Raw genomic sequence first — 16273 nt, 5'->3', positions numbered from 1 at the left:
CAAAATAGCTTCTATTACAAATTAGCTCCAAATCTGTCATTGCATTCCCCATCACACACTGCTCAGCTGGAGATGGGCAGGGGAGACAGGTTTGGTTCTGAATGTTCTCGCAGTTCAAAAAAGCCAGACCATGGTTGAACTTTCCTCACATAAAACCCAATGAACATGTACAACTCTTAAATGATGGCTCAGGGAATACAAAAACAGATGAAAGGCCAAAGTGCCCAGCAAGCCAGAATGCAAGGACAAGCTGTAACAAAGAAGATGGAGGTGAGATGGACAGAATAAGGAAGTTTTCCAGTTGCCTCCAAGTGAAAAAAAACCCATGGAATATTGGGGAAAAAAATAAAATATGAGAAGGGATTTTTCCTTCCCTTTTTTCACTGTCACAAAAGAAAATATAAAGTACTTCACCTAAAGGATTATGAATTTCCATTGCTGGCGAAGGACCACTCAAGGACACTGTAACTTCCTTCAGACTGGGATCAAAAGGGATCTGCCAAGTATTTACAGCCATGGACACATGGTCTGTAGACAAGAGATGCACTTTGGAGGCTTGAACTGCTTCTTCAACCCATTTTAACACCTAGAAGAGAAAAGAACAGTTGTTACTATACTGTCAGCAGTACTGGCTGTTGAAATATTTTCTGCTGAAATGCTTGTCTCTACTGTCTTGTAGAGATTCCATATTGATTTATTTTTAAAAATGTGAATACTTAAAGGAAATGCAACTTTACTAGAAAATACTAGCAAAGACATGGGCAGCGTGGTGTTAGAGTATACAAGCACACCTGGATACATCTCTGGATACAACAACCACAGGTAAATTTTAAAAGGAATTAGGAATACAAACCTGTGGATATTTCTGGTCATCAACTATTAGTTGCATGAAGCAACAAGGAAATTTTTCTCATCCAGATGTACTAAGTAATTGCTATCTATGGACTTTTCCAGGGTTTTATTTCCCTAAAACATGTAATACAAATTTCTGTTAGGCACAGCACAGAGGTGGGACTGGAGGGGAACACGCCTTTGGAAGGTATGTTTCTGCAGGCCACAGAGGCTCCCACACCAGGGAAAGCAGCCCGTGGGAGAGTCCACAGTGAAGGAGAGGAAGGGTGTGAGGAGGAAGAGGAGCTAAGAGAAACTCATGTGCACTAACTACACCCCTTTCCTGGTGGCACTGGGAAAGGGAGAATGAATTGGGGGAGGAGTTGGGCATGTGGAATCAAAGGTGTTTCTACCTGTCTTTGCTTCCCACCATCTGAAGAAATAATTTAGTATCTCTTTTAATTCGCAACAAATTAATTTTCCTTAAGTCAGCTTTGTCTTGCCCTCAACAACAACTGGTGATTTCCCTGCCTTTATTTCAACCCAGAAGCTTCCTCAACCCATTCCTCCTTGGCAAGGGTGAGTGAGTGGCTGAGAGGGAGCTTGACAATCAGCCAAGGGAAATCCAACACAACCAACCCAACCTCCCCAGAAACACACCTGGTTTGTCAAACTATATGATTTTGCATCACCTCTGTATGTAACAAAGCTGTAGCATATTTTTTAAATCCTACTGAAGTAATACTGGGTTTGTGTAACAACATGAACATGACTCACAATAATACTGAACTGTCGTATTAAGTTGTAGTTGACCATGGTGGCATTGAGAAACATCTTGTAAAGGAGAGCCATCTTTTGATTATGTCTGTTCAAGACTTGGAAACCAAAAATAAACCAACCTGGATGTGTTACCCCTCAGTACCGGGGGGGTCTCCAGGGCAAGTCCTTCAACCTAGGACCCAATTCAACACATTGCGCAAAAGAACCTCATTCCCCTGGTTTATTGTGCATTACTTGCTTACTTTATCATTTAAAAAATAGAAATATGCCATAGGTTTTTGTGTTTGATGACTTTGTGATAGAAACTAGATTCCAACCTCCTATAAAAGCATACTTGTTCTCATTTGTTACAGTATAAATGCCCAACAACCTTTGTGCAAAGATGAAGTAAGTAAATTAGTGAAGTAAGTAAATAAGTCATAATTGAAAACACATTAGAAATGGTGAGGGCAGGTTTTCATTAATGATTCTCCCTCTACTCTTAGGAATGTCCCACCTGAGCTGTGCTGAGTGCTCCCAGTACAGGGTGCAACAACACTGACCAGGTGTCTCCTCGCCAAGTGTGTGCACAAGCTAGGTGCTTGGGCATGTTTGCAAAACAACATACCCAAAAATCACAGTAAAACTGCCTGTGCTACTCAAAGCCCTGCAGCAACGTGGCCCAAGAGAGAACTGTGGTTTGTGCAACCACTGGTGATAGCAGCTAGGGAGCAACTCAAGTTTGCTTTAGACAAGCCTGGAACAGGAATCACAAGGCTTCAAAAAGATCCAACTCATTTAATTTCTACTTTGGATATTACACAGCTGGGTCCAAAAATGCTTCCAAAGAAATTTTAGTGTTCTACTCCCAGTGAGATGAGCATGACACTTTTTTGTATGAGGTATATGAAAAAGTTCCCATTTAATTCCAGGATCTCACTTCTACAGGTAAGTTTTTAAATGGATTGTAAAATTCAATGAACCCATATGAACTTCAGTTTCTTAGAGTTTCTCAAGATCAAAACTGAAAATTGAAGGCAACAGAACAACCCAACTGTCTGCAGTCTGGCAGCAACTTGCTTGTATAAGTTCAGTAGGCAATTCTAGGAGATCCATTTCCCAGCCCTGTCATTCCAAAGAGGTTTGCAATACTGCTGTAACACTGGTATAGAAATAGGTTTTTTCTCCTCTGGGACCTTTACAGAAAGCCCCCAAAACAACGGCAGCTTTTATTGTTCTGCCAGAATGCGACATGATGAGTATTATTAGACGGAGAAGGGCAAATACAGCAATGATTTATAACATTTACCAAAAAAATTTGCTCTTGCAACCTGCCCTGCTGTCAGGTCATTTCTTGGAATGCATACTGAAACCTGGAAAATCTGTGGAGCATAGTCTCTATTCCCATTTGTTTATTCTGGGACTCAAGAATATTTCTCAAGCAGTCAAAGCAACAGGATTTCAGGTTAACTGTTTCATTGCTTAAGTAATTTTAGGTTCATACTTACACCCAAAGAGGAAAAATATTCTAATAATGTTTTTAAATGCACATAAAAAATATAACTAAGACAGTGCATGAGAAAATAATACTGTAAAAATAAAACATGAATTATATATATAGCATGTATGAAAACCACATGACTGAAAGGTTTTAGTGTTGGATCAAAAGCTCTTCAAAGTTAGGAACCACAAGAACTAAGCCTGTCTGCTTTCAACTGTCTTTCAAAAGCTCTTCTGCAGTTGCCTTATGACAGACCTTAGGTACATGATCATGTTTTGTTTTTTTCCAGAGACTCCAAATTCCATGTAAAAGAGAGAAAGACCAGCTGTAACTATTTGCTTTTCCTTTCTTTGCTTGGCATTCACAGTACATTATGTATCTCCAGAACAGAAGCATACAGCTGCTTCTTCCATGAAACCATTCCTCCTTTTTCTATGAAAATGGATAACGCCTATATAGGGAGAAAAAAACTCAAGAAACAGAGGTTTACAAGAAACCTTCATTCTCTGTTGTAATTTTGGACTTTTGACTTTGTCACCTGCACTGTATCCTTGAAAAGCAGTAGAAGGGCCTTTTACACCGTTAACTGAGTGAAACAAGATTTCATATTGCTTCCTCTGCAGCATCATCCAGACACACACTGGTCATACACAGCAGGGATCTGTAACACCAACCGAAGCTGGTTGGTGTAACCCTTGGGTTGACATGCCCTGGAAGGATTAAGAGCCTGCAGAAATGGGATGTACTCCAGTGGGTTTAGGGACCTCTGTTTACAGCAGACCACTCATGAGTGAACACCACCAGACTCCATTTCCTGTAATCTTACAGATGATACCCTTTAGCACCTTCCCTGCAATAAAACTCTTTTTGCACCATCCCTTTTAAATGTTCTGTTACCAGTCTTGTCTTCAGTCTACCCTCCATCTCATCTCCTCCACAGGCTTCTCATCCAATTCCAAACTCTTATTTTTTTCCCCATGTAGGTTCATCCACCTTTCAAGTCACTCAACAACACCCCCTTCTTCCATCAAAGTTGAAGCTGTGCCCTCCTGCCATTCTCAGTTCTCTTCCCATCAATGTTCTTTATATGGAAGATCCATTTCTTCTTATTTTAAAAATCAGGAAGAAAGATGTATTTTTAGGCAGTGTAAGTACAGGATTTTTTCCCTTCTTACAGAAAGGTTAAAAATAAGAAAAATCAAGTGCTTCAACACTAAAAGAAATGGAAAAAGACCACTCACCAGGTCTGTTCTTGTGAACTCCCAGCTCTCTGATCAGGCCAGTTTATCAGACACAGGAATGACTCATTTTTGCCACAATCAATCAAAATTACCTGGAGACATGACCTGAACTGCCAATGACTAAAATCATCACTATCTTCCACAGCACCATAGTCACCCTATACTGATCATCACAGTTCATCTCAACAGCTCCTCTGGCATCAGTACAAATCTTTGGGCATCACAGCCATTTACAGGAATTTCCTTACAGAAGGATAATTAGGTATGGTGTAATGTAACTTCAGTTCAAGTGAAAATTAGTACCTTTTGGAAACTGGACACAGTTATGAAAATAGAGAATCTGTTCCTAACGGAATTTAACCCATGCTTGATGCATATTCTCAATGTCATGATAACAGAACCTTAAGGGAATGGCTGCAGCTGGGCCAGGGAGAGTGAGGCTGGAGATCAAGAAAAGGTTCTTACCCCAAGGGGTGGTGGGCACTGACCAGACTCTCTAGGGAATGGGTATGGCCCCAAGGCTGCCAGAATTCCAGGACTGTTTGGACAATGCTTCCCTGCTTAGGGATGCAGAGGCTGGGACTTTTGTGGTGTTTTTCCAGGGCCAGGGGGTGGACTCAATCCTTGCAGACTCCAAGGATCTCCCCTTCAGCTCGGGATATTCTGCAATTCATTTAAATTTTGAGCAATTATTGCAAAGTAAGCCCTGAGTCTACAAAAGCAACCAGAGAAATCTCACCCTAAAGAAACACTTTTCAAAGCCAGGACTTCAATCTTTTCATAAAACACTTTGATAAAGGCTTTCCAAGACACTGGGGACAACGTTTTAGAATATTATGATCCTATAATGGTTTGTGATGAAAAGGACACTAAAGCTCATCTTGTCTAACTCCCCTGCCATAGGCAGGGACACGTTCAAATAGTCCAGGTTGTTCAGAGCCCCAACATGGGCCCTGAATATTCCAGGGATGGGGCCTTGATACTATGACTAGATAAATATTCTCATTTATCTACTGCACAGAAATCAGAGTGAGTTTGTAAAAATAGGACCTTCATCCCAGACTCTTAGATGAGCTACCTTCAGCAGAAAAGTGGAGATACATATGCATTTCATGTTTTGCTGGACTGAACCCAACACAACTCTGTCAATAATTTCAACCAAGTTAATTGCAGGATTTGATATCAGAACATGTTTTTTCAGAAGTAAAAAAAAGAAGCACTAAGTTTTCACAGTCTTCTCAGTACACAAGCATTGGATGTGTATCAAGTATTGTTTTGCTGTGTTTCCTTGTATCTATCCTAGAATATTGCTTCACTCTGCACTTAATGCTCAAAGGGCAAGAACAAGAGGAATGGTTTGAAATTTCATATACTAAAAATAGCTTTGTTTGGGTTTTTTGGGGGTAGAATAATCAAAATGTTTTAACAAAACAAGTTGTTGTTTGGCAGGGTACTCAGCAGGGACTTTGTAGCTATTCCCTAATCCCCAATCCAGCATTGGCTGGATCTCTGGGCCCACAATGGTGAGTGTGCTTCAGCATTTATAAACTGCATTCTTTACACATCATCAACTCCTCAGAGAAAAAGGAGCACAAGTGTGATTGTCTGATTGCTGCTGGATCCTGCCTGAGGGCTATTCCATAAACAGCTGATCAGATCTCTTTGAGATGTCCTGTTTGTTTGCATCCAGCCACTGGTGGATGTGCTTCTTGGAATCAATGCTGATCCAGAACTGAAACCACAGAGAAGGTTTTACTGGGAATGGCAGCAATTTGGTCAACTCATTTTCACAGTCACTTTGTCCAGACACAGATTTATGTAAGGTCAATAAGGTTTGGCTTTAGCATAAATTGTTCAGCAGTTATTGTGGAAGACTTCTGAAAGTGATTCAGGGTTTGCTTTTTTCCCACCTTAGGCAACCTCTTACACTGGTTAAGCACCTCTTTCCAGTGGCCATAAGCTGCATTTTTCCCTCCCTCTCAAAAACACTGCAAAAATATCACCTACTGATTTCACCCTCTGCTGCTGCACAGGTGGGGAGGTCCTGGCACAGGGTGCCCAGAGAAGCTGTGGCTACCCCTGGATCCCTGGAAGTGTCCAAGGCCAGGCTGGACATGGCTTGGAGCAGCCTGGGATAGTGGAAGGTGTCCCTGCCCATTCCAGGGGGTGGAATGAGATGATCTTCAAGATATCTTGCAACCCAGTACATTTTACATTTACAATGATTCTACTTAATCAAAAGAAACGCAGAGCTGAAATCTGGAAGGGGGTGAAAGTGGCTACTGAAACCCCCTGCTTAAAACCTTACTCAAAATTCCAAGACAGTCTGTTGTTTGACACAGAAGCTGGTGTTCTTACAAACAGGAAAGTGCCAAGTTCAGAAAGCAGCAGCAGCCAGGAAAGCAGCTCATGCCAGCTCCACTCCAGAACACGGTACTGTCTAGCACCTACAAATGGTTTTATCTGCTCACTTCTACCTCCCAAAAGCACAAGAAAACAAAACCACAACTTTTACCCTGAAACTCCAATCTGGGAAAAGAGCATTCCGCACTGTGAGTAGCAGAGAGCTGCAGAATTGGTTGGGTTGGAAGGGCACTTAAAGACCATCTCATCCCATGATGATCCCTTCTGTATAAAGGGATTTCATGGAGTGTCACAGAGAAGTTTTACCCTTTATACATAATAGCAAAATGCAGGCTGGGAACAGACCAGGTAAATTCTTTTATTCCAAATTTTAGCCTAACTTTTGGAGGATAAATCTTATGGGAATTATGGCACCACTGCCAACAGCTTCTGTCATTCTCAATAAGAACTTCAATTTTTCTAGGCAACAGCTGTAAAAAATGCAATTTATCTCCAATATTTATCCTTGTCCAAATTTTAGGACAGAAAGAAGAAGGAACAAACCAGGGTAGATTTTTATTAAAAAACCTCATCTAGTTATTGCCTACACTGGGAATTCAAAGGGAAATGTTTACAAAATTTATAAACAATTCCAGCTCTCCAGATAAATACCATGTGATTTCACCTCTCTCCTAACTGTTTTCTCATGCACTTCTGAAGTTTCTTTACTGTCTGAGACTCACCAAAGTTCCCAAAGCAAATAGTCATTCATGGCTGTGGGTCAGGAACCACAGTTACCAGGAGGGCAGCAGAGGTGGCAAAAGTATTGCAGTGATAACCTCAATTAAAAAGTTACTTCCATGACTCTGAATAATGGAAACCTGAGAGTTCACACTATTTATCCTATGTAGGGAACATTTTTGTGCATGCTAAGTAGCAATCCTTTGCTTGCTCACAAAATGCTCATTTAAAGCTAAATGTGTGCACTTGTTTTGGGCAGAAAAGCCACTACGCTACATACAGCCCAGAACTGCTCCTTTTTTTTTTTTTAAAGGCTCTTCTCCTGGAAGCCTTCTGGCACAGGCAGAGAGAAGTTCGGGAGGTTCTGGAGAGATGTGCCATTTCACACTTCCCTAACATCAACAAAAGTCACAGAATTGCATCCTGATAGAGAAGACAGAGAAAGGAACGAAGGGAAAGGTGGAACAGAGTCCGCACACTAACACCAGAACATATATAAATTCTTCTGCCCCTGAACCCACCATCAGGTCTCTTAAAGATTTACAGTACAACTCTTGCCTCATATTCTTTATTGATTGCAAAACTCAAGTGAAGTTACCTCATTAACTTGTTTTTTGTCCAAGTGAAAAACTTGACCAGAACTTGTTGAGGCAATTTCTTCATAGACCTTGTAACCAATATGATCCCTGTCATCACAGTCTCCAGTCAGCACAAATACCACCTGGATTAAAGAAAAATGAGTTAATCATTGGACACATGGTACACAGGTGAGGAAAGCATTGCCACGGCAGCATTAAGGCAAGACAACAGAAGAAAGTGTCAGTTGAGATGGGTTTGTTACTCTGCATGGACAGAGGCATTGCACGCAGTAATGACGGCAAAAGCAACGCAGAAGAAAAGGAACAGACAAAAATCCCTTTAAAAAATCAATCAGCTCTGTCATTCATATAATACTTCTTTCAGAACAACATAAAAATATCCATATAGGTGATAAGCTGCCAAGACCACATATACTGGTAGAAGATTCAGTTGCATTCTTTAATTCGCTATAATAGAAAGCATGTTCCACTAAGTTTTTCCTTAACTAGATCAATTAACTCTATTAAAAAAAAAATTAAAATCCTTAGAAGGCAGTATTAACAGTCTCTTCTGTATAAAGATGTCACTGAGTTTCACACAGAAGAATTCTACCCTTTGTCATTGAGAAAAGAGAGCATTAAACACACAACCCAGCTGGGAATGCAAATCCCCTTGGTACCTGTGACTGTTTCTGTTGGATGAGTTGAAGCACTTCATGGGTCAGTCTGTAATCCTTGGATCGGGCATCAGTAAATACATAGATGAAAGAGCCAGGCAGGGAAATTTCTAGAGCAATCTTTATTGCCCCAATGCTCATCTCTGGACAGTCTCCACCACCCTGTTCACAAGCAGAAATAAAGCGTAACTTTTTTTTTCTTTTAAGAAAAAAACATACAAAGTAAGTTACTTTCTTCTTGGACATTCAAGACAGATACTTTCTCAGCCTCTAATAATTTATTCATCTTTTCCACCCTAAAGATTTTATGCTTTCTGCAGAGTGCTGTCACGCAGTCACTAGCAGAAACTGCAACAGTTCCAAAGGGAAAATAAAGTCAAAGGAAGAGCCCTGATGTTGGCTGGTGTCACGATTACTCTTATCCATGTCCTGTTCAGTTCCAGCTTATGTGACAGCCCCATTTCCTACACTCAGATGTTCTCTTCCTGGCTGACAACTCCCCTGATCTGGTAGCACACAGCAGTCATGGAAGGTCAGGGGCACAGACAGATGGGAAGTGGTCCCAAGCAGGCAGTGCCAAGTTCCAGGAGCACCTCTGGAAACCAGAGCAGCAAGAACCTGCCCTGGACTCCACCCGGGGACAGAGAGCTCAGCAGACGGCATAGGTGCCATGTTCCCACAACTCTGCACTGCAGCAGCTGCAGAGCTGGAGGTTTTTCAGACCATGTGTTCAATCAAAATGCTTCCAAGTATGACTTTATCTTTAAAGGAGAGGATTCATTTCTCTCCCTAAATTTCTTTTATTTTTATAATCAACATGCCTTCACACATATGTATATACAAATCTACACATGCTGGGAAAGAAGGCGGCAAAAAGAGAGCAGTCCTTCATACTCGAAGGAAGAATTTTGTTTGTCCTCAGTGAAATGTTCATGTTGAGAAGCTGTTTATCAGTATACTCAGTCTGATTTCAAAGCAAGTTATCAATAAGTTTCTCACCTATGCTAAAGAATAAGCATGTGGTCACTGTTTTTCTGTAAGAACCACCGTTCTTTGTCAAAAACAGTTCTCCTAAATGTAGCCTTAGTTTTATGGGAAAAGCAAGTGGTAGATTCCAGACAGCCTGAAATTCAAGAGAACTCTCCAGGAAGATTTTTGACATGTCAATGTTTTTGACACATCTTGGCAATGCCTATAAAGTCTAATGGGACACATCATATGTATGTATATTCAAATTCTTTCAGCAGAAGACTCTTCCATGTAAAGCTTTAATTTGTGGGCAAAGTTGAAATCACAGCTAATTTCTATAGACGTCTACCTGGAACAGGAAAATTTCTATTCCCACTTCAAGTCTACTTGATTATAATCTAATAATATTCCATATGGCACTATCTGTTTTCTATACAGAACGTGAAAAGCACCACTTAGCTAAATGGTTGTTCTGAGAACAAGCATGGACTTTTTTGTTCCTATTATGTAGAATAATACTCTTAAAAGGCAGCTGGTAGAACAACAAAACATCATCATCATGTGTTGTTGCAAAGACAGAGTACTTTGGACCTGATTAGCATAAGAGATTTGATAATCAGGATGCCTTGGCAAGAACAAATGGAGCTTTGAAGATTGCAAAAGGATCAGACTGGTGACAGGGAAGAAGAGTGAATCTATTTCTGCAAGTAGAAGAGATGTTGCAAAAATGTATAAGCTTGTTTATATGATGACTAACCCAATTATTGCAGCAAAAATTACTCACCTTCCTAGAATGGTATATAAGCATATGTAGCCCACAGTAAATTCAGATACTGATCACCAGTCAGTTGTCCCTATCTCTCTCAATCACTGATTGAGATTGGAAGGACCTTAAAGCCATCCAGTGCCACCCTCTGTCATGGGCACGGACAACTTCCATTAGCCCAGGTTGCTCCAAGCCCCATCCAAACTGGCCTTGGACTGTTGATATATTTTATATATTACTAAAGGCCTGTATGCACAAACCAGCCTTTGAAATAAGTCGTGATATTAAAGGCTAAAATCCTTGAAACTTGCCTGCAGAAGAGAGAGTAAAGCAAAACAATATCCTTGTGTGTAGGAGAAAAAATGTAAACAGTGTGTATTAGCCAATAGTAGCTTACTCTGCCCGCAGACCCTGTAAAACCCTATAAAAGGTGTGCTAAAGATAGAAATAAACGGCGTTCACGATTACTTCTGTGAAGACTGGTGAATAAGCTGGCGGTTTCTCAATATTGGACACTTCCAGGGATTCAGGGGCAGCCACAGCTTCCCTGAGCATCCCCTACCAGGACTACCCCACCTTCATAGGCAGAACTGCTTCCTAACATTTAACATTAGTATTGCCTTTACTTAACTAAAAAAAAAAAAAAAAAAAGTAGAAAAATTTCCATTCAGTATTTCCTTCCTTTCTCTCCAAACTGAAATTAAATACAACTACCTTGTGAAGCTTTCTGGAAAAGCTGAGGTGAATGAAGCTTGGGAAGCTTCATTTTCTCTTCAGTTTGAAGAGGCCCACAGAAACATATACAAAAAATCAGCTTAATGCAAAAAAAAAAAAACAAAAAAAAAACCAAAACCAACCAACCAAAAAAAAAACCCCAACTATCAAAAAGACCCAAACAAAAACAACAACAAAAAAATCTAAGGAGCCATTGCTGCCCAAGTCCATGTTCTTATCACATGTAAGAATGATTCAAAGGTAATTACAGATGAAATATAGGTGATACCTCCGCTTAGGATCCTGATCTTGTATCCAAGGAACATGTCCCTTATAATTCTGAATGTAAAAGGAACAGGGCCCAGTTTCTGCAGTGAAATGTACATAGCCCAATTTTTACCTGATGGCAAACGTCAGCCAAAAGACCCTCCAGCTATTCTGTGACAGATGAATGAAAAACAAGAGCTGGGCTTACCCTGATGTTCAGAGAGGACAAGCTGAGGATATTTTGACATTATATGTTTTATACAAGAGATGCCTTGAAATAATTTATCTTCACCCTAATTTTAGCTTTGTTCATTAATGAGAATATTCAGTCCATGCCCTTTCTCAACCCCAGTTCAAAATTTTCTCTACCTCCTCAACATTCATTCTTACAACTTTTATCACTCATTTTGGAAAAATACTGGTAACAAACCTGTAGAAAGTGTTTACATTTTCTCTACTGCAAGATGACCTATCAGTCCTGTTCTGACCATTTTTTTATTTCTGTTTTGGACCTTTATCAATACAATGGATGAATACAAGTCAGTGACAGCCTTCATATAGCAGAACGAGTATATCTTGAAAGTAATTATGAAATATGTGATCAACCAGCAGTAAAGAATGAAATACAAAATTAATTAAAAACAGAAACTTTTAAACTATTTGATTAGTAATGAAGAGTTTGAAATTCCCAAAAGCTTCACCTAAATCATTCACCTTTTCGAAACAGCTGCAATTACTGTCCAGTATATTGAGGAAACAAATGATGAAAACTGGATGGAGTGCTGAAGCTTAAATTTCCCATGAAGGAGAAAACTGCAATAGCTGTTGTTTTCTCTGGATTTCAAACCTTCTGCCAACTTTTAAAGTAATCTTTAAACCATGTGCCAGTTCCTGAGGGAGAGCCTGTTTGCCACTACTGACTCCAGCAAGGTTTGCCACAGATCAGAAGCATTTTCCTTGGTTAAAGACAAAACAATACGAACATATGTTCTGTCAGTAAGGATAACTCTGTTCCAATACTTCCCCCTTTCTTTCCATCACCCAAAGGAACACCTGGAGCTGTGTCAGGGCAGAGTCAGGCTGGATCTCAGGAAAAGGTTCTTCCCCCAGAAGGTGCTAGGGCACTGAACAGGCTCCCCAGATAATGGGCACAGCCCCAGGTCAGCTCGAGGAGCGTTGGGACAGTGCTCTAAGGGATGCACAGCGTGGGATTATTGGGGTGTCTGTGCAGGGACAGGGGTTGGACTCCATGGTCCCTGTGGGTCCCTTCCCACTCAGGATATTCTGTGATTCTAAGAAGCCACTGTATCAGTAAGTGCGAAGTAATGCACAGCAGGGAAGGCAGTACCTATGAAAAACCTGATGGGTCTTACAGTCCTCTTTGTCTGAATGGTGTTCATGGAATATAATTTCCAGAACACAGTAAAAGTCCGAAAAGTATCTGTGAACAAGTAGCAGGACTAATGAAAATGACAACTAAATTACAGTATTACCTAACTATTCCTTCTTTTGCTATTAAACCATGTCTCCACACAATGATGTAAACTAAGACAAAGGAATGAATCATAACCCTAAATTAGGACAATCAGGGAGATGACAGTTTGTGCAAGCAAAATGACAGAGGTAAGTGATATACATCCTCATGAGTGCTTGCAGCAGGAACATCAGCACAGGAAGAAAGATAAGCATGAGGAAACAGTCTTTATTAAAACCACATATGAAACAAGTTACTCACCTGAACATAAAGTTCCCTAAGTTCAAATTGAAATTTCTTGGGATCTGTGGTTATTGTCACTGGACCAATTTCTAGAATGAAATACAAAGCAAATAGAGTTATCCAAAGACATACAGTAGTAAAAAAAATGAAACTATAAGAAGAATGAACAGAAAAAAATAGTAGAGAATTATATCCCCAGTACTGAAACCTATGATTTCAAATCTGGTAACTTTAATATTCTAGTATTACCAATTTCTGTGTGCATAAGCACAAAGCCTTTCACCTTTGATTTTGATCAAACATTTAATTGTTCTTAGTAATAAAAACAGAACAAAAATTCCCAGAACAAATGTTGCTGGACCAAGAAATAATATATTTTTCCAGAAAGAGGCTCTTCAGACTGGAGAAAACAAGGCTTTGAGAAAACCTTATTGCAGCCTTCCAGTGCCTAAAGGGGCTCAAAGAGAGTTGGACAGGGACTTTGGACAAGGGGAAATGGCTTTAAACTTAAAGATATTAGATATTGGGGAAGCAGCTCTTCCCTGTGAGGGTGGGGAGGCCCTGGAAGAGAGTGCTCAGAGAAGCTCTGGCTGCCCCTGGATCCCTGGAAGCGTTCAAGACCAGGTTGGATGGAGCATGGAGTAACCTGGGATAATGGAAGGTGTCCCTGCCCATGGCAGAGGGTGAAAAGATGAATTTAAGGTCCCTTCCAACCCAAACCATTCCACAATTTTGTGATTCTAGGTAAACATGAAGAGGCCTTTCTGGACAGAATACACATACTTGGCTTTGCAATTTTACTCATGAAAAAAAAAAAAAAAAAAAAAAAAAAAAAAAAAGACGTGCCACATCTCTTCCCTGAAAAAAAAAAAGTACCTCTGGAAAAATCCCAGTATGAGCCCTATCCCCAATCCCAGCACAAACACTTATTCATGGCATTCACCATGTCTTTATCTACTGAGGAAGACATGAGGAAGGGCAGGATGTCCAAGTGAAGTTGCCTGGGATGCGTAACAGCAGCACATATGTGAGCATTTCCCAATCCCACCGAGCTGTCCCTCTGCCCCTCACACAGCTGCCTTCCTGATTGGTTACAAATGTGATTCTAGTCAGCTGGTTCCTATGCCAAGATTTCCTGCCTGGGTACATCCATCTGCTTTGGCACCAGTGCCCTTCATTCTTTGCCTGGCCTGAGCAGGCATTGCTGCCCTGGCCATCAGCACTTGCCCAGCTCATCAAGCACATTCAGGGTGCTACACCAAAAATCAATAAATAAACACACACACAAAAATGAAGAGACTTCTGACAGTTGAGCGCTCCAAAGCACTCAAAGAGATCAGCTGAGTCCCAACAGACCAAATGGGGCACAATTCTGCTGTCAGGGTAAAAGCCAAACATGAAACTGCAGCAGTGCCAATTTAATACAGCTGCAGCTTACAGGGAAGTGCTGCCTCAGCAGACCTCACAACACTTTCCAAGCTCTATAAAAGTCAATATGCACTTATCTTCCACATAATACAGACATTTCTCTTTTTTAAACAATCCAAAGTTTTATTTCACTGAAGTTACAACAACTGCCATCACTAAGGTCTACTTTAATCACACGAGTATTTGTTGGGCAAGCTCTATTTATGAGGGTCTTTTGGTTTAATTTCTTTGAAAGTCACCCATGAGATCACACAAAACCTTTCCTGGAATATTAAACTGTCCTTAGGGGTTTTTTGTATGGCTGTGAGTCATTTATCTGTGAATGCCATGTACTAAAATGCTGCACTATCATTAAAAGAGCCATTATAAAGACTCACTGTTCCTTCACATACCTCATCTTGCTGTGCTCCCTCTCCTCCTGGCACTATTCTCCTTTAGGTATCCTTTAAAGCCAACACCTGCTAATTGTTTTGCTCCAATCTCCCCCTTGCCAAGCACTCTTCTAAAGTGTTGTCACTGACTGGAGTTTATCCATAGAGTAACCCCATTAGCTCCATTATTCCCATCCGTTGAGGGAGTCGGTGTTTCAGTCTACAGCAGTAAATCCTTTGGAAAGACTTTCTTACCCTATAAAATAAAGATCTGAAAAGCGACACTCCTTTCAGCTAAGCCAAAACAGTCCATCAGGTCAGACGGGCTGAGAAAATGGCCTTATGCCCCCACAGGCAGCACAGGCTGGTTCCAGCCAAGCGGAGCCCAGACAGCTTCCTGCAGGATCATAGCTCCAGCTGCCCTCTGCTGAGAGCTCAAAAAAGAGCTGTGAAGTGCACACAGGGCACAAGAGCATGGCATAGTCAGCATCAAGTGCTGTGGGGCAGGACAGAGCAGAGAACCCTGCAGGAGCTGTGCAGGGGCAGATGTCCTCAGTTGATTCCACAAACGAGGCCATGACTGAATGGTGATGGTGCTCCTCTTCACCACCTGCTTCTCCCAAAAAACCCAGCAGCTGTCCTTCACATACTGTTGTGCCACCAGCTCATGTGACCTGCCTGCCAGAAAAAATAAATAGCCTTCACCAGCTTCAGTTTCTTTCATTCTCATTCTGTGACCTCCAAGTGCAGCCTAAGTAAGGCTGTTTCATCAACACAGGTTAGCACAGGCCTTCAAAGTGTCCAGAATAGAAAAAAGTGAGAGGGCTTTATGAGAAGTGATTTAAATTTACGTAACAAGCATAGTTTAAACAGAATGCTCACTCAGAAACTATACCCTGTAAACACACCAAGCAGAAGCAAATAAAAAGCTTTTTAACTTCATTAGCTCTTTAGGTCAAGCTTGACACATGGAATACTATTAACAGAATCACATAATGGTTTGGGTTGGAAGGGACCTTAAAGCCCCTCCAGCCCCACCCTCTGCCATGGGCAGGGACACCTTCCACTATCCCAGGTTGCTCCAAGCTCCATCTAACCTGGCCTTGGACACTTCCACTTGTTGGGATGGTTTTCCTTTCTCACACTGCATTCTGAATCCATTTTTAGGAACTGATATGGGAAGATTTGGAACTGTTTTGTTGTGGGGGTCTGTCTGTTGCTCACTACTCCAAAACTTTCATGGTCACCCAGAGGGAGCTGTGCAAAGGTGAAAAAGCTGACACAGCCCCAGAATGGCAGCGAGTCTTTTTGAGGCAGGAACTCAATCCTCCGGCCTCACAAGTACAGTGTAAATATCAGCTCTTCCAGAC

At 41.0% G+C, this 16273-nt stretch overlaps 1 protein-coding gene across 6 annotated transcripts in view; it reads right to left on the bottom strand.

The window, feature by feature from the left end:
- HMCN1 (hemicentin 1) overlaps positions 1–16273 on the bottom strand; it is a 176103-nt gene that overhangs the window by 125164 nt on the left and 34666 nt on the right. For 4 of the 6 annotated variants that reach the window (XM_088060138.1, XM_088060142.1, XM_088060143.1 and 1 more), the window contains exons 2-5: positions 13123–13193; positions 8675–8833; positions 8015–8137; positions 415–586 (exon numbers count right to left, since the gene is read on the bottom strand). In XM_088060138.1, coding sequence (XP_087916264.1) covers positions 415–586; positions 8015–8137; positions 8675–8833; positions 13123–13193 — 525 coding nt within the window. Of the gene's footprint in view, positions 1–414; positions 587–8014; positions 8138–8674; positions 8834–13122; positions 13194–13980; positions 14073–14924; positions 14956–16273 lie in introns of those variants that run through there. The other 2 variants (XM_088060141.1, XM_088060139.1) reach the window with 2 other exon arrangements.

The sequence above is a fragment of the Pseudopodoces humilis genome, chromosome 10 (genome assembly GCF_049639895.1).
Source record: "Pseudopodoces humilis isolate 2021_Gansu_Grassland_sample_001 chromosome 10, ASM4963989v1, whole genome shotgun sequence".
Lineage (NCBI taxonomy): Eukaryota > Metazoa > Chordata > Aves > Passeriformes > Paridae > Pseudopodoces > Pseudopodoces humilis.
The sequence above is the reverse complement of the archived record's forward strand: the minus strand, read 5'-3'. Positions and strand labels throughout refer to the sequence as shown.